The sequence below is a fragment of the Colias eurytheme genome, chromosome 7 (assembly GCF_061535395.1).
Source record: "Colias eurytheme isolate Ceu_HAF_F1 chromosome 7, ilColEury1 Martin Lab GWU primary, whole genome shotgun sequence".
Classification (NCBI taxonomy): domain Eukaryota; kingdom Metazoa; phylum Arthropoda; class Insecta; order Lepidoptera; family Pieridae; genus Colias; species Colias eurytheme.
In genome coordinates this window covers 2,647,785-2,666,589 of record NC_142986.1, presented here as the reverse complement: position 1 = coordinate 2,666,589, position 18,805 = coordinate 2,647,785, and the positions used below count along the sequence as shown (strand labels likewise).

Here is an 18,805-nt window from a genome sequence, read left to right as displayed (position 1 = left end):
AGACAAGAAAGTATTGAAGAAAAGTGGGTTATACAAAATTATATTTATATTATATTGTATGCTTTAACCGACTGCTACATAATATGAAGTTTTTTTTGGCATAATATGTTAGGTATTTTTATTTATTTATTAAAGTGAAACTTTTATTACATCGTCTCAAACTTTTTGGTCTGTGTAGCGCATGTCGCGTGACGGTCGGCTGCCGAGTAGGTATAAAGCAGTGTTCGGAACCTTTCGAACAGTTTCACTTTTACCGTGGTTTCATAAAACCACACAACATTTTTTAACACTTTATTGCGCAATAAACCTTAAATTTTAGTATTTTATCTACGTCATATACTACTAAATAATTACTACGTTATTTATGTATTTACTTTGTAGGTTCTGTAGCGGAACAGAAATGTATTTTTTAGATTCTGAAATATCGTTATATATACCTTTTCATTGAATGGCCTAAAAATTTAAACTCAATAAAATAAATAAATAAATAAAATCTTTATTTTGCTTTAAACATAGTATACAATGGTGATACAATTATGTACAATGTAAATTTTCTTGAAAATTTCAGCGTGTCTGGAATAATGGATGATTTTAAATAATTTATAAGTTTATTTTACAAAGTCTAGGCTTTGTTTTCCAATAATTAATTGTTAACAAGTGAAACCTTTGAATAAAAGTAGAGATTCAGAGTGCTTGCTAGAAGATTTTAATAATCATATCTAATATCATGTTACCAATAAATCAAAGTAAATTAATTTATAAAATTTTACCGAAAATTACGCTACGAGTTTAGATAAATAATAAATATAAATAAATATTTCAGGACATTTTTCACACACGGCACGATGATCCCATACTAAGCTTTCGCTTGTTTTATGGAAAACAAATGGCTGATAAACATACAGACGAGCATACATAATTTTTGAATGAATACTTATATAGATAATTAACACCCAATTCACCACACAAATATTAGCCCTGGGTGGGAATCGAATCCACGACCACTGGATTGGAAGGCAGGGTCAATACCAACTGCCCCCCTAGTAGATACGTTTATCTACAGCCTACGTCAATCTCATACATTCGTAGTCTATTCTATTGAACGATACGCTAATAGAAAGCCACTTGACTAGGGGGGCTGGTCAGTCAAGTACAGTATAATTAAACTATGTACCTAACTAAAGTGAAACTTGTGAAAATTACTGACCACTTGCTTACTCATATCCCTATGTATTGAACTTATTTCCATACTATAAAGATATAAAAGTATCATGTTATCAATATACCTACAATGAATGGGCCAAATCCACCAAACCGTGAACGCAAAAGCGCGATTTAGAAGGTAAGTTGAACGTTTGTTTACGTTGAAGTTTTGCACATGTAAGCGAGGTCTTATCTGATTTATGTAACGTAATGTATTCAGAATAAAGGTTAAGTGAAAACTGGCTTGCATTGGGATTAAACTGACATTCCTTACCTCATGTTCTTTAAGGATTACCGCTCCCTTGTAAATTCGTTTTCAAATTTTTCCCAAGCTTTGTACCACTCAAAGGTATTCTGAGGATTACCGATTATGTATATTGAATCGAGTTTTTTTCCGTTATTAATATATATTATCAATTTTGTTATGGCTTTTAGATTAATTATCTATCATCGCTTGCTAAAATGTCAAGGATTTATAAATCATTATAACGGCCTTGGTACAGGAGTTGATATTAAATAATAGTGGGTTATGGGTATTGTTTATTTTTTTACATTGTAAAATGATCAGCTTTAAAATGAATTTATTAGAATTCTGTTAATCTTTGAGTAGCAACGATATTTTTTTCCAACAAGTTAAATAATTTTAACAATGTTTAACCCGTGTTTACGGTGTTTTTTTTCTTCTTTTCCTGCGTATATTTTCTTTATAGGTTTTTATTTATTTGATGTGTATTTTGGATTGAATACGTCTTCATACGTCCCTGTAAAATTGTAAATAATGTTAGATTACAAAGACTCTATTTATAAGTAGAGTCGAATATTTGTTATTTCATATTTTGAATTTGCCTTTTGACTTTATGAGTGCCATGTATAGCAGCACTATATATTTTGTATTTTATTGTATTGATTAACACGAAAACTATTCAACAAAAGATATAGCTTCTTAAAAACAAAACAAAAGTTTCTAACATGCAAATTCAATATATAAACAAGACTACAGGAAAAGCTGAATAAAAATGTTATATAAATATAGTAAGTATTTTTAGAATTATTTTTAAAGATTTTATTGATTAGTATTTATGATTGTGTGATTTGTAAAAAGTAAATTTATCTAAGCTTACATTCTTTCGTATTAATTTCGTTTATTAATTTTGGTAAATAGGGATGCACAAAAGACTTTGTTATTGCGTCCGTCCACTTATCGGAGGGTTTTATAACGCAATACACTTACTGATCAATTTGTGAAAATCAATGTTCAGACGTTTACAACGAGAACTTGGTTTTCAAGGAGTTTGTAAGCTAAGGATACGGCATATTATATTACTATGCAATACAACTATTCTTAATTGTCTCTACATTAATATTTGAGTTGCTTATAAATAAATAAAAAATCTTGGTGACACTCTACCATTAGTATTTCAGAGAATTCATAAGTGTAAACTATTAAAAAAAGACTTACTTACATGTATGTTCTTATTCTTTAAAACATTTTTTTTTTCAATTAATTGAATTTTACAAAAGACTTAATCTTAAATTAGTAATTATAGTTTGTTGTTAAGGTTCTAAACTGATTTTTATTTTTTACTTCTTGATATTTACGTACTCAATCGATCCAACACAATATCTTATACCGTATCAAAACGTGCGCATCTTACCTCCATCCTCTTTTCCTTGTTCCCAAGTATTGTAACCCGATAAAGGTAGGAATCAGCAGCATCTGCTCAATTTTCTCCGCTCGATCAGCTTTTGTTTCGGACAAGCCCGCCAGATATTACGTCTTACATATTCATGTGGCTAATAAATGCTTAGCTGGAAACATGAGTATTGAGTAGTTATGTAATCTTCGTATTTGTTGTATTTTTGTGTAGGTTTTGGATGAGGAAACAATTTTGGGTAACATGAGGATGTACGAATACGTAAACAATTAAATATGATGTGTATTTCATCACACATTGCTAAATAATTACAGGAAAAATATACATTGCATATAGCAATAGAATATATGTTAAAATAGAGTAGTGGTGTAGTGTACCTAATAATATCCACCCCTTGAAAGGAGACTTTAAACTGCAGATTTTCAGAGTCACAACAAATTCCTTGTTTTATTAGACATGTCCTATTAATAAGTAATAATTACAAACAAACGTAGTCTTAGATATAATTCGTAGATAATCAGTTGATTAATTTTCTATATGCCTACCTGTATTGATTCTGCATGTATATTTACATAGAGTTAAAAAAAAGCTGTACCCTTTTGCACAAACATTCAAATTGTTAAAGGTAAAACACAACTGCTAACATGATAAATAAGGCCAAGCCATGAATCCTCTAGTTCTAAACTCCTTGCCCGTAAATCATTCAACCCTAAAAATGTAATTCTGTAGCATCTCCTGTTTCTGTGGAAACAGAACCGGATTAATGCAGGACAGTAGCTTTGTGCGGGGCCTCAGTATGATCACCTTATTTTGTAAGCAACATACGGCAATTTAGAACTATTACCTACTACTAAAATTAACTACAATTTTATCCTTTAGGCGCGCTGAAAGAAAAAATTCTTACTTATCCTTCCTCCTGGATACATCCATCCTTAGTCCCGGTCGAAGCGGCCGTGTTATCCAGGACAAAAAATTGCAAATAGTTTAGCTTTTTTAGTGAAAGAATTTTCACAATTGGTCCAGTACTTCTAGAAACTGCCCCCTACCTACCAAACTCCCACACTACCTCTCTATAATATTACTCTTTAAAATATACTCAGAACCCAAGTTTTAAACATAATAAATCGTTATAGTGAACTCGAAAGTCCAAAGTCCATCTGGGCCCCTAGCACGACACCTATCGGCCCCTCTGCGGCTTTCCCTACCGGTAATATTTTAAAATTTTCAGACTGAGCCCCGCAGATTTACGATCGGATTGTGTAAATTGGAAACTTTTGGAAGACGTATTGCGTCGGACGGCGAATTAATGCGGGTCCCGACTGACGTTTTTTAAAGTTCACCTCATCATTTTGTATCATGTTTCATATAGTAGTATACGTAGGTAGTGGGTAGAGATAGATAGATAGATGGTAAGTTACTTTGAAGTTAAAGTAAAAGTTATTTCATATGATGTCCGGGAGATTTAGAGCGTGTTTTTGGTTGGTAAAAACTATCGATGAAGAAATGAAGATGTTAAAAAAGAAATCAATATAATAAAGGAACACCATTTATAAAATGTAAAATAAGGGACTATATAATGTAAAATAAGGACAGGGATGTAAATAAAGGGACTAGGTATGCGTTATCAAGTTAATCTCATAAGAAATATCATAAAAAATAATGTTGTACCAACATTATTTTCTAAAGGAAATAAATAAATATCTTCTGTAAAAACATACCTCACAACGAATGTCTCAATTGAATCTTTAAAATGCTCACTTAGCTATTTCACACAAAAGTGTACGTAAAGAGAAACACGATATGAATCAGTTAATGCACAAATTTAAAGCCTTCACAAAACACGGGAACTATAATTCTCCATGGAAATTGGGACCATTCATAATAAGCAAGATCCGATGCATCGTTTGTCAAATGATTTACGTGTCTCCGGCTTTGAAATATGGTGCGGCAATTTTTAAAACGAGACGAGTACGAAAATAGAAATATTATGAATGAAATGTTCGCGGAAATGAGGTTTTGTGTATGTAATTTTAAATTTTTAACGTTGCTGGTAATAATAGATTTTACGTTAAACGAGGGTGTTAAATTTACATTAATGTGCAACTAGTTCATAAAGTTTGGAGGACTGATCATTTTGATAATACACTCGGATTCCTATTTTGAAGTTTTACTAAATTGTATGAAAATATAAGACTAATGTGCTTCTACCAAATTTATATTTATATACCCAAATAGATAAATAAGTGCCTATTAAAAATGTTACTATAATATTGCATAGCAGTCAATTAAAATCAGAGCAAAGTTTGCGGGAAAGTTATAAGCAATTTCTAAATAGAACAACGATAGCTAGAAATATCTGTGGTTTTCTATTCTTTGATATGACCAATTTAACTTGAAAAGGCAATTCCCTATTAGCAAAAGAAATTATTCTATAAATATGGAGCATAAAGTCTTCGCACCAACCTTAAGTCATGAATGTCTTTGTCAAAAACTCTACACGAGTATATTTATATAGAAATTTGATGATAATTATATCACTTGTAATAATTTCTCTTTTTATAGATCTTCTATTTGTAAAGGACAAGAAGCACTACAATATATTATATTTATTTATTTAATCATGATAGGTGCAACACCTAAACATGACGACACATTATAGAAAAAATAAATATAAGTTTTGCTACAAAATATAATAATTCCTCACTATCTTACATACGTTGTATTTATCGTTGTCTTAAATAACAGGAAACAAATATTTATCTTCTATTTCTAATTAATTACATAACTAATACGCTATCATAACAAAAATACCAAATAAATTAACCTTATAAGACTTATTTTGACAATCAACAATATCTTACAACACACACACACACACACACACACACACAAAACTTTCCTAAATAATCTTCTTTACACTTATGTTTTTGGCACCACGATTATATTTACGGAACAATTTCAGCTCATGAACAGAACAAGAAGTTTTGTTTACGGTCAATTTAATGACGTTTCCCTCGCATTTATCACTGACAACACATTTGTGGGTGTCTTCACACCAACCGCAGCCGTATTCTGGAAGCATACTTGTACAAGACACACAGTTCTTCGCCAACTTTTCGCATTTGTAAACCAATACAGGTATTTCGTTGGAATAAGGATTCACACCGCCCCAGATCAGCTTGAACGACCCTCTGTACTTACTCAGATTAACATCATCTATAGTAAAGGGATAGCAATAAACAAAATTCGATACAATGAATCCTTTTAGTTGCGTGACCCTGTCTTGCATCCGAATTTGGCATATGATATTCTTCCTGTATATGATCGGGTCTAGGACATGTAGTTTTACTTTTAAATTTGTTCGTATACCGGCTGGGATGAGGATGTCTCCATCGTGTTGTATATGAGGGCAGCTGGAAACGCCTCTGTACATGCTATCGTCCATTGTTTTGGGGCAGAGATTATAGGGGTTGGAAGTGCAGCCGAAATCATGGCACCATCCGCATTTATATTCTTCGCTTTGAACACAATGATAACAGGAGCGAATTGATCTACAATACGAAGCCATACCTTTACTATCTTGCTTTTGTGTGTTAGATAGTGGAATCACATCGTCTTTAAATACATTATTGGTTGTATTACGAGGCATATAATGAAAATCTATAATGAATGTTTGGCTATCTCCTGAATCTAGGTCGATTGCTAACTGGCCTAAAGTATACATTGTAACGAAGATATTCACAATTGTAAGTAAATTTATTAACTTTATCATCGTGCTTTATAACTTTATAATGGTTGCTTTGAATTGTTTCCAGCCCTTTATATAGAAAGGGACGATGAGTTATGTTTAAACAAGGACGTGTTATGAAAAGGCATAAATTATATAAATCTTGAGGAAACAATACATTTTCTATTTCTATGGAAGTGTTTAGAAAATTATATGGACGTGGACTTGTAATTGTATTTGTATTTAACAATTAATTAAATATTTTATAGCAATAAATGGGGAAAATTTTGGACAGTACCTACAGGTTCTGGGAGAACCCTATCTTATCTGGCATCGCTATCTTAGAATTCAATTTCAAACTCAGGCATTTAGGGGTTTTACTCTACATTATTTGATTAAGGAAGGCACATTTGGTTAATTCACGTTTTATGCTTCACAGAAAAAGGAAAACGAATCAATGAAAATAGAGGTTAAAAATACTACCTAGAAAATGATCGCAAAGTTTAACCTGAAAATAAAAACGTTATTTTTGACTCCCATTTTATTCGTCGTAAAAGCGAGAAAGTTTAAAGAAACTTGTAAACATTGAGCGGATTTCGCGACTGTGGCGTCTCTGCGAGACACGTAATGAAAAAGTTTGCAATCGCCTCTCGGAACTCAGAAACTGTTAGCTCGTGTATTTAGGACACTCGTACTAATGGAGTTTTCTCATAAAATACACTGCTACGTGTCTTGTCAAACTATTTTTATTGCTAACTAGCGGTCCGCCCCGGCTTCGCCCGTGGTACATATTTACTTTTTCTCTACATAAAAACCATCCTCGTACTTCAAGGAATATAATAAAAAAAGAATTATCGAAATCGGTTCAGCCGTTCTCGAGTTATGCGCTTACCAACACATTTTGCGATTCATTTTTATATATAAGAAGATGTCTTGAACAATTGTCACGTATTTTGGCCACTGAATACACTTGACGGGCTTGATGGTTTTTTGTTTTATTGTCTTCTATTTTAAGAAATATGGAATAAAAATTAATTTAAAGATAGGCTTATATGTTAGTTTGTAGCATTGATACAATTTCATTCAAATGAATCATCTTAAATTAATTTTATCTTTATTTTAATAAAATGACAGTTGGAAGGGAACTTTTATTTGTTGAACCTGTTGTTGAAAATAATGTGCCCCTAGGCTCTGATACCTTTCTCGAGAATCACTAATCATTTAAAAAAACCTCATAGAAATTGATTGCATAATTTTAAAGATTTAAGCATATATAGTATCTACTTTGTAGTGATGATGATAAACATAACAATAAAGAACATATTATTGGTTTACAACCAAAATTTACGTAGCAGCCGTAGTAGCATCCATAGTTTTATTAGTATCTGTAGAATTTCCTGAATCTACATGTCCATCTAGGACGACAGTTGTTTTTTCTACACCCTTCGATTCTGTGGTAATATCAGGTGATTTAGCACTAGTAGCTGTTCTTGGAGGTATTTTGTTTGCACATCCAACATAGACGTTAACAGATATAGGGTAGCCGTATAGAGATGTTAGGCGTAGAACTAAGTATTTGTGTTGAAGACCGCCACGAATTATTTCAACCTTTGGACCTCGACCGACCCCGAGGCGGTCGACCACTCTGAAGTAGGTTATCTGAAAATTGAATTATAGTGCATTAATGGGTGTGGTAATTAATGAAAAGCTTTTGTGGGTAAAAATGCATATTAAAAAGATGTTAATTTTGTAGTTTAGAAAGATTACGTTCATAAAACTTAACAAATTACATACTAAAACCTTCCCCTTAAACCACTTTATCTATTAAAGCAATCGCATAAAAACCCTTTGTGGAAATTTGGAAATATAATTATACAGACAGACAGTGACACGAAATTGTTAAGTGTATGGAATGATAATAACTATAATAGGCATTGGAAAAACTTACAGGACATTTAAATAGCCTCCCATACTTCGCGTATATTTTCCTAAACGGCACCTTTTCTTTATACAATCGGTCCTGGGCCACCAGAATATCATTTCTCTTAAACATACCTACATAGAAATCTCTACTTAAAACTATTTTCAATATACAAAATAAAAACAACACTACATAAGCTTTCATGTCGATATTTTCAGATAAAAGAAAAATAAATAGTGAATGCGTAAACATTAATTGAATAATAAAATTTTACAAGGTGATTATGGTTTTATTATGTTATTAAATGTAAAATATACGTATTGCTATCGGTTCACAGCTTAGTTCACAGCGAAATACTTATACAAAAATTTTGTTCGGGAATTTATATTCTTACTGATATCATAATAACTCACTTGTATATCAGACTAGCTTCCCGCCCGCGGCTTCACCGCGTTTTCAAAGAAAAACCCGCATAGTTCCCGTTCCCGTGGGATTTCCGGGATAAAACCTATCCTATGTGTTAATCCAAGTTACCCTCTATATGTGTGCTAAATTTAATTGTAATCGGTTTTTCTTTGAAAATACGGGTGAAGCCGCGGGCGGAAAGCTAGTAAGTTTTTTTTTTTTTTTAATAATAATAACAATAATCTTTATTTCCAAAAAATATAAGATTTATATATTATTTAATATAAGATTTATATATTATGTTTAGGCAATAGTTTTGCTCATTTTTAGATAAAGAGAGCATGTCTGCATGTATGAAACGTAAAGTAAATATATAATTAATTATTCGTATTCACTCGCTTCTATTCGAAGAAAAGCTATATATATAATGTATAGCACGCAGTTATTAATTCAGAGACTACTTAGTTCATCTCGCTAACCACGAGAACTAAGTAGGTTGTAGGTAACCTAGCTTGTAGCAAATCTAGTACGTGACCTGTATGTAACTAGCTTCCTGTGTTTTGTAATAAATTTACCTATTACTAAAACATTAGATATTATTTATAGGGTTTAATTGAACGCTAATATTAGCATATAATGGCATATTATTTAATATATATGATGTTACATATGTATTTTGTAAAATTAAATTGTAAAACTGACATGATTTAAAGGAGCAGCTATGGAGTTTCTTGCCGGTTCTTCTCCGTAGATACTGCTTTCCGAATCGGTGGTTAATGTTAAAAATATGTAATGACGTTTCAAAAGTGCTTCTATAAGAAGTCTAATTGAATAAATAAATGTTTGAGTTTGAAAGTTTTATACTATGTTGAATGAGTAAATAAATACAATTGTTTAATTTTAATAAAATTGCGAATGAATAATTAAAACCTATTTCCCTTTTCTAGTATATTGTATTGTCTTTCAGTTGGTTGCCTGGAAAAGATCACTCATAAGTGATAAGGCCGCCTTCTGTACTGTATTTTTTTAGAATTAGTTTTGTTTGTATTGTTTTGGCAGCATAATAATGTGTATAAATAAATAAATAAAATTCTATTATTTATTATTAGTATACGTACAGTAACAGCTTTACTGAATTGGTCAATAATTAAAAAACAAGAAAACATTTTTTAAAAACCTTTAAGATTAATAAAACTCTCCATACAAAATTCCTAAACAAATACGTTCTCAAACTTCAAGATACAATATATTTGTTCAGAAATGTTATTGAAAATTGATGCATCGGATTATTGTCACGTCACTCGAACACGGCGTTCTTAATAAAATTTTCCAATATGCATTCGCGCGTATCTTGAAGCTTGTCAATGGGAATTTATGTAGGGTTTTGAATAATATAATATGTATAACTGCGTGTTGACTTTTATGAAACACACTTTTGAGCTTTTGATTTTGTTTATATTGCGGTTAAATCAAATATATTTGACATCAATTCTTTTGTTTGATATTCTTTGTGTAGATTTTTATTTTGAGTTGTAATAAAAATTTTCTTTGGCGAAAAGTTGAGCTTCTATAAGGGAAATATAATCGTAATGTCAGTTTAAAACATATTCTATACCTAGTTAATCCCTACTAATATTATAAATGCGAAAGTAACTCTGTCTGTCTGTCTGTTACGCTATCCCGCTTAAACCTCTCAGCCGATTTTGATGAAATTTGGCACAGACAATCCCTCAAAGACCCTCAGAAAGATAGGCTACCTTTTATTGCGAAATATGTACCACCCGGGGCGAAGCCGGGGCGGACCGCTAGTTGTTTATAAAATACGTTCTTTTTAATATAAGTAGCACGGTTGCACATTTGTTTTTCTAGCACGTAATACAGAGGAATGAACCTTAAATTCGTTATGAACTACTAACTAGTAGGTAATTACTGTTGAACATTCGCGTTTCCTTTCCTGTAACTTTCCTACTTCTGTTCCAAATGTATTGCGCATCTGTTTCAATATACTGTTTATAATTACTAAAACTGTAATCGTATTACAGTTTTAATTTGCAAGTCCATTGATGATTGTATATATCTCTTCTATGTTAGAGTCTATACAAAGCGAGCGATGTACACCAAATAGTCAAAAATTGCCGAGTAAAACCTGACCATTATAAGTCATCTTTTGTTATTTGTTAGTAATGACAGATATTTCGACCAGACCTCTTGAATCGCACTAATTGGCTTCCACTTGCCGTGAAATAATTAATCTCGAGACAAACAATAGTCCGGTAGTCAATCTAATGTAATATGGGATAATCTTGTAAATGGGATCTTTTCTTGGGTAATGGTACAGATGAAGAAGATTACGTTTAATATGAATGCTGTTTCATTGAGCTAATTAGGCGGGTTTTGAGGTGAAATGTGTTTTGGTAAATTATCCTGTTGTGAATTGCGATTCCACGGAGCTTTTTCGCTGTGAGATGTTTCATTATTTAGTAGATAATTATATCGACCGGCCCGCGAAGGCGCAAAAAAAACCGAAATTTACTTATTAATAATTTATTGTAAAAAAATTACATGATAAATTATTCCTAACTTAAACTATGTCCCTCCCGTTCAATGTTGGAACAAAGAGTGCTCGTCGTCCACGGCGGAGCAGCTACAGCGTCGCGGTGGCGATGATTGCCGCAACACTCTCTGGAATCGCAGGTGTGCGCGATGTCGCAATTGCTAACAGGTGCAAGTCCTTCTTGGGTGGCCCCATGCATCCTCTAATGGTTAAGGCGTGTATATACAGTACATAACACCTCCCTCCTGAAGTTCAGCGATTATTGGCGGGCAAGGCTCGTTAATATCGCTGAAATTTCACACTCCGCCGATTGATGTTCTATTTCTTCTTTTTGATTACCATGAACACTCGTAGTTTTAGGTTTTGTTGTACGCACTCTCCGTACGACGTACCATGTCACTAGGTATATATCGGTATGATGGAAGGCTGCATATAGAGAATCTCGTATCCGTTGTTGGTACTGATAGGCATTTCCCTTGATATAGCTCTGTTACTAGCGTGTAATTTATCCAAATTTATCGAATTCAGCTTCAGAACTTCTTCATCTGTATTATATTGGCTGGAATCTGGCAGGTTTGCAATTTTCATTATCTGTCCTTTGATATGGTCTTCTCGATTGACTATCTTGAAAGCCTCCGTTTGAAGAATGCAGTTCTTGGGTATTGTGGCTAAGTAGCTTCCTTTAATGACGTCATATTGATCTTGCGAGCATGATAGGTGAATTTTTGATGGCTTGGGGAAACTGATGACGTAGTGGGCGTCGTCTAATTTTTCTAGTGCGGGTGCTCCGAGCTCCACAGGCGTGAAGAGACAAGATGCGACGACTCGTTGCGTGGTAATAAGGTGATACACGCAGTCATTTTTGGATCGATGATGGTTCAGCTTGTCCTCACATAGATACCCTAGGCCAGACTTCGGGCATTCTGCCTCCATGTACATAAAATCCTCGTCGTGAATTGCCACAAAAGGATAGGGTGGAATTAGGACTTTACTATCTTTATTAGGAACTATGGATAATTTAAATAATTCAAAGGTAGCAGGAAGGACAACCGGGAACATAAAAACTATAACTATATTTCTATTACTATAATAATAGCCTAGTTTAACTAAATCAAAATATTCTCTATAATTAACTTGAGGGATTTGATCTTTGCCATAAAATTTGTTTAACTTATTTAACATTTCTTTTAGTGAATTTGAATTGAACATAAGATGATGCGTACTTTTCGCACGAATAAAACCTAATAAATTTTCTAATCTATGTAATTCCTCAGATATATCATCAATGTTATCTGATAAAATTGCTACGCGTTGAATTAAATCGATGTATATAGTAATGTTTAAATTATTGGCCTTTAAATCATTTATAGCTATTTCAATTTTTTCCTGATTTTTAATTAAGTTGTTTAAAATATCAGATTGTTGGTTTATCCAATCTTTACTGAGGCTTATATGATTATTCATTTCTGTGACCAATCTATTTTCATTATTTTGTAATAATTTAATTGCGGTATCATATTTAATTGCATCCGTATAGTCTAGATTACCAGAAATACTTTTTATTACTGAACCTAAACCATCTATGAGACCTCTCTTTTTGCGATTGGGTTCAAAAGTTTCTAACTGATTTGATAATTTAATAATCTTATAATGCAGGTGTTCGATATGTGAATTATAAAGCGAAAATAATCTATCGTGCAAATTAGGTGTTAATGAATTTAATTGATCCTTTACTATGGTTATACTATCGCGAATATCTTTTAAATTAATAATTTGCAAAAATGAATGATAATGAGTGACAATTCTTGCAGTTCCAATATTAAATGGTAGTATACCGGGTCCATCTTCCAAGCTACTCAGGGTGGGATCCTCCGCTTGAATCAGGCACAGGATCAGAGGAAGGATTCTGTAACAATTTAGGTACCCTCTTAAACCTAAATTTAGCAACAGCGCCATATTTCTTTTTAGTATAGATATGAATAGGTAAATCAGCCGGTACATCTGTTATAGGGATATCTAGAATTGGGTTCTCCGCGTCAGTATGAACTGTGACGGTGTCGGAATTTGCTTTAAGAGTATCTGATTTCGAATGTGCAGTAATCTTAATTGAATTGGAATGACCAGTAATTGTATCTGAACTTCTTTTTATTAATGAAGGTGTTGTCTCTGTTGGATTAACCGCTAAAGAATCTGTTTCCTCATTATTAATTTGAATTCGCGATAAAGCATCGGCGTTACAATTTTGTTTTCCCTGCTTATAAATTACGGTGTAATCGTATTCGCTAAGTTTGAGCCTCCAACGTGTGAGACGGGAATTAGGTTCCTTTAAATTCATGACCCATTGAAGGGGTCTATGATCAGTTATAATTTTAAACTTACGGCCAAAAAGGTAAGGGCGGAAATATTTCGTTGCCCAGACAATTGCTAATAGCTCCTTCTCAATCGTGCTATAATTAATTTCGCTACTATTAAGTGTACGTGAAGCGTACGCAATTGGTTTACCGGAACCAACGGGGCCTTGAGAGAGTACAGCACCGATAGCTAAATTCGACGCGTCAGTTGTAAGAATAAATTCTTTATTGAAATCAGGATACTGAAGAATTGGATCATTCATTAATAATGTTTTACACCTATTGAAACATTCAATGTAATCTTTAGAAAATGTTATCTTTGAACCTTTTTTTAAGCATTGTGTCATGGGTTTCGTGATTTTAGCGAAATCTGGTATGAATTTCCTATAATAACCTAATAGACCTAGAAATCGTTTAATGTCGGTTGGAGTTTTCGGAAGAGGATACTTTTGAATGGCAGATATCTTATCTGGGTTAGGCTTTATCCCATCTTTGCTAATAATGTGACCTAGATACGCGGTTTCGAGTTTAAGAAATTCCGATTTATCCATCTGTATTTTAAAGTTGGATTCGCGCAATCTCTGAAACACTTTCCCAAGATTAACGATATGCTCCTGTAAAGAAGTGCTAAACACTATTATTTCATCCAGGTAGACTACACAAATAGAATTTTGCAATTCTCTCAGTACATTATCCATAACTCTTTGAAAAGTAGACGGACTGTTCTTTAGACCCATGGGCATTCTTAAGAATTCAAAATGACCATGTTCTACACTAAAAGCAGTTTTTGGAATGTCAGCCGGGTTCATTTCCACTTGATAAAACCCACTTGCTAAATCTAGCGTTGTGAAGTATTGACAGTTACCCAATTTACGTAAGACATCTGTAATATTAGGAATCGGATATTTTTCATCCAAAGTTTTCTCATTTAACTTTCTAAAATCAACAACTAAACGCCATTTAACTTTACCGGATGCATCTGCCTTTTTAGGTACTACCCAAATAGGAGAGCTCCATGCTGAATCTGATGGTCTAATAATACCCTGTTCTAACATCTTACTTATCTGATTTTGTACTTCCTGCCTATGAATAAATGGATAGCGATAACTTTTCGTATAAACCGGTATTTCATCCTTAGTTCTAATAGAATGTTTAATTTTATTCGTAAATGTTAAGTTTTCTCCTTCTATATAAAATACATCCGCATACTGTGTACATAATGACTCTAAATTTAAACGTTCCTCATTATTTAAGTGATCAGTACGCAAGCGAGATAATACCTGTTTCACACGGTCGGACGAACGTTTGGTGCGCGTGCACTCGTTATTATAAATCTCGGCACATACCGGTCGATCCATTGAAAAAATTACATCATTACGGGTTGGATTAGAAATTTCCACGATAGCGCGATTGCTTTTCGCCTTCGTTAAACATTCAGAAATATGACAATTACATATAATTTGTTCCGGTATAATAGCGTCTCCATTCTCAACATCTACGGGTAATCTAACTAATTTACTACTTCCTGCGGGTATGACGTCCTCATAAAGATTAGCGTTCCGTGAGTCATATACTAATAACCGATTCGTAGCATTGCAAGTATTTAAAGTTTTAGTTTTATAATTAATGGATGCTTCCCATTTATCTAACAAATCTGAACCTATTAAGCCGTCGAAATAATTGTGAAATTTATAAACGAAAAATGTGATATCGTCAGGGTCATTAAATTCAGGAAAACTAGGTAATGTTATAGAATAATTATTACGTGTTACAGCATGAACATTACTTACTTCAAAGGGATCATAATTAAGAGTAACGTCAGGAAAATATCTCTGTACTGCATCGGGGCTAAGAAAAGATTGGTTAGCTCCAGTATCAATTAACAATTTAAGTGGAGGATTATGAATTTGAATATAAGGAAGTTGACGTTGCGTGTGTAGATTTAATTCTATTTTGGTTTTTCTAATTTTTGGTGGATTCGGAAAATCCTGATCGTGTTCTGAACGTACGTCACACGTTTCAACAAAATTTTCAGGTGCGTCTGTCTGTTCGTAATGTACATAAGGTTCATATTCCGTACAGTAATATTCATAATTATCATAGTCATCTTCATAAGGATATAAATCGGTACAGTAATAATCTTCGTCACCTATATATTCATTATGATTCATCTCCCTAGTCTTAAAATAATTACTCGGGGGTGGATTGCCAAATTTTGACCAATCATGAGCGCGTGCAAAAGGTGTCGGTGGTAAAGTCTTTGTCACGTAATGGCTAACGCCACTCATAGGATGCGGTTTCGGTTGCGCGGGATGTTTAGGCTGTAATCTGAACGTATTGCTCTGCGGGTTATAGTTAGGGGGTGCAGCGCGGAAAATTTGCATAGTACGAGTTGGACGTGCTGGTCCTTGCGGTTGATTAAAATTTCGATTAAAGTTTGGTGGCTTAAATTGCGGTCTAAACGAATGTATAGGCTGTAGTTTAGAAGATATAGGTTCACTAAAATCATTATGTCTATAAAACGGTTCATGCGAGTACGGCATTCTAAAAGGTACGTGGGGTTTCCTATCAAAAGTTTCATTACGTTGTTGAAGGTATAAAGTGCTTTGTTCTTCATTAACGTATTCTAATGCCTTTTCAATGGTTGCGGGGCGCATGCAACGTATGCGTGAGCCTAACGGATCTCTTAAACCACGTAGGAAAGCCTGTAGTGTTAATTTTTGATACAGGTCCCTTTTTGCCTCACGAGTAGTAACGACTGTTTCATGTAATGCTATATACGTCATTATGGTACTAAAAAGATGCTGACATCTTTCATAGAACTCTTGAGGAGAGCTACGACCTTGCGTTAATAAGGCTAAATCGTTATAAAGGGCGGTCTCATCTCTATGGTCCGAAAAGTTATTAACTAATACGCTTCTAATACCGTGCCAAGTAGTAGGTATACCATTTGCATTAATAACTCGGGCTGCGGGCCCAGTAACTTTATTTAAAATACCATTACATAACGCGGCAGTTTTTAAAGTATTTCCGGGATCTTTATCTATAAATTCCTCAGCTAATTGGTCACTTAAATGTATAAATCTTGTTAAAACGTTAACATTACCATCGAATTCTGGCAAAAGTCTAAGCGCATTAAAAATTTTATCCAAATCTGACATTTTAAATATCTGTATTACCTATATAAAATATATTAAATTTAATTAAATTTATTTACTTCGTTAAACTAATATAAAAATTAATAATCTTTACCTAATATATTTGAATTATAAAATGAATTAATTAGTAAAATTCGAAAATTAATCAATTCGTAATTAATTGATATTTAAATTTATTAATCTTTTATCAACCTAATATCTATATATTTGAATTTTACAAATTGATTTTGTAAAATTCTACAATTAATTCTCGATGAATTAATATATTTTAAGCCTACGCACTACAGTTCCTCGGTTCCCGTGAATGGGTAATCTAGGAAAACTTACAATCTAGGAGTGGCAAGACACTAAGAGAATTAGTGTACTTACAGGATTTTCATTTCGGCCTTTCCTGCAGTATCAATGTTTGGATACCCTTCGCGTTGCGGCGGCCAACGGTGTAGGTTCTGGATCCCCGTCGTCGTCCCTCCGATGGAATAGCGATACTCGATGCTTGTAGTTTCGCGTTCCGAGAGACGGCTCTCAAGGATTATCCACAAGACTGCGCCAATTATATCGACCGGCCCGCGAAGGCGCAAAAAAAACCGAAATTTACTTATTAATAATTTATTGTAAAAAAATTACATGATAAATTATTCCTAACTTAAACTATGTCCCTCCCGTTCAATGTTGGAACAAAGAGTGCTCGTCGTCCACGGCGGAGCAGCTACAGCGTCGCGGTGGCGATGATTGCCGCAACACTCTCTGGAATCGCAGGTGTGCGCGATGTCGCAATTGCTAACAGGTGCAAGTCCTTCTTGGGTGGCCCCATGCATCCTCTAATGGTTAAGGCGTGTATATACAGTACATAACAAGATTTTTGCGTACAGTTCATGTTTTCATTTTGTTATCGTAGCTAAGCGGATAGTTCGGCTTCTACGAGGGTTTGTTTAAATCGTTCCATCAATCGTTTTCGATTTAAATCATAACATACATACGAACTATTAAATATTAAGAAGTAAAGACATTAAATATTCTTTAAGACCAACGTACGAGTAGTCATCATAAAAAACTTTACTTAGGTATATTTATCAAATAAATAGAGTTATGTTATATGCGTAAGATTTCAAATAAATAAGATATAATATCTATCTTCCTCTCTACAAGCATATAAGGAAAGACGTTCAAATTCTTACCATACGAGGTTTTCGTCATTCACAATCGGAACCTTGTGCTGAATAAAGCTTTATCAAATATTTGAAAGCACATACACAAATCGATACCAAAAAATTCAATCACTTAGTTTTGTGATTGACAAAACTAAATTGCACTAAAATGATTGGATCACGATTCATTTATAGTTTAGCAATAGCTTATCAACTAACGTTTCATAAAATATTCATATTTTCAATAGATTTTATTTAGATATTTTACACTAGCTTTTCGCACGCGGCTTCGCTCGCTTTGTCTAAAACCTAAACTAAAACCATCATCGAGAATAAATATTAAAACAAACCTAATCATTTGCTATATGCTGCTCCTATAGTAACTTTATTGTTAAATTTTTTGTGTAAATATTACAAAATTAGAGGAAGATGTCAGTAGTCCTTCAAAACAAAGTAAATACGTAATTGATTTTTTTACCAAAATATTGGGTTATGGGACGCTTAAGCAGCAGCAAAAGAAAAATAATTAATGACTATGATCCCTTTAACAACAAGAAAATAGCCATAAATAAGGATTTATTTAATCACTATTATAGTATTATGGAACGCAAGATCGAACATATAGGGGATAAATCAGGCGCATATCGACGGGTTAATGTGTTTCCTGAGGCATGGAGTCAAATTCA

General features: G+C 33.3%; 1 protein-coding gene across 1 annotated transcript; it reads right to left on the bottom strand.

Moving 5' to 3' along the window:
* Positions 1-11,864: 11,864 nt before the first annotated feature.
* Positions 11,865-17,828, bottom strand: LOC149906916 (uncharacterized). The gene is made up of 2 exons (XM_090103820.1): positions 17,344-17,828; positions 11,865-13,371 (listed from the first exon to the last, which is right to left on the bottom strand). The coding sequence occupies exons 1-2, from the start codon at positions 17,352-17,354 to the stop codon at positions 11,865-11,867; spliced, it is 1,518 nt and encodes a 505-aa protein (XP_089959946.1). The 5' UTR covers positions 17,355-17,828.
* Positions 17,829-18,805: the final 977 nt, after the last annotated feature.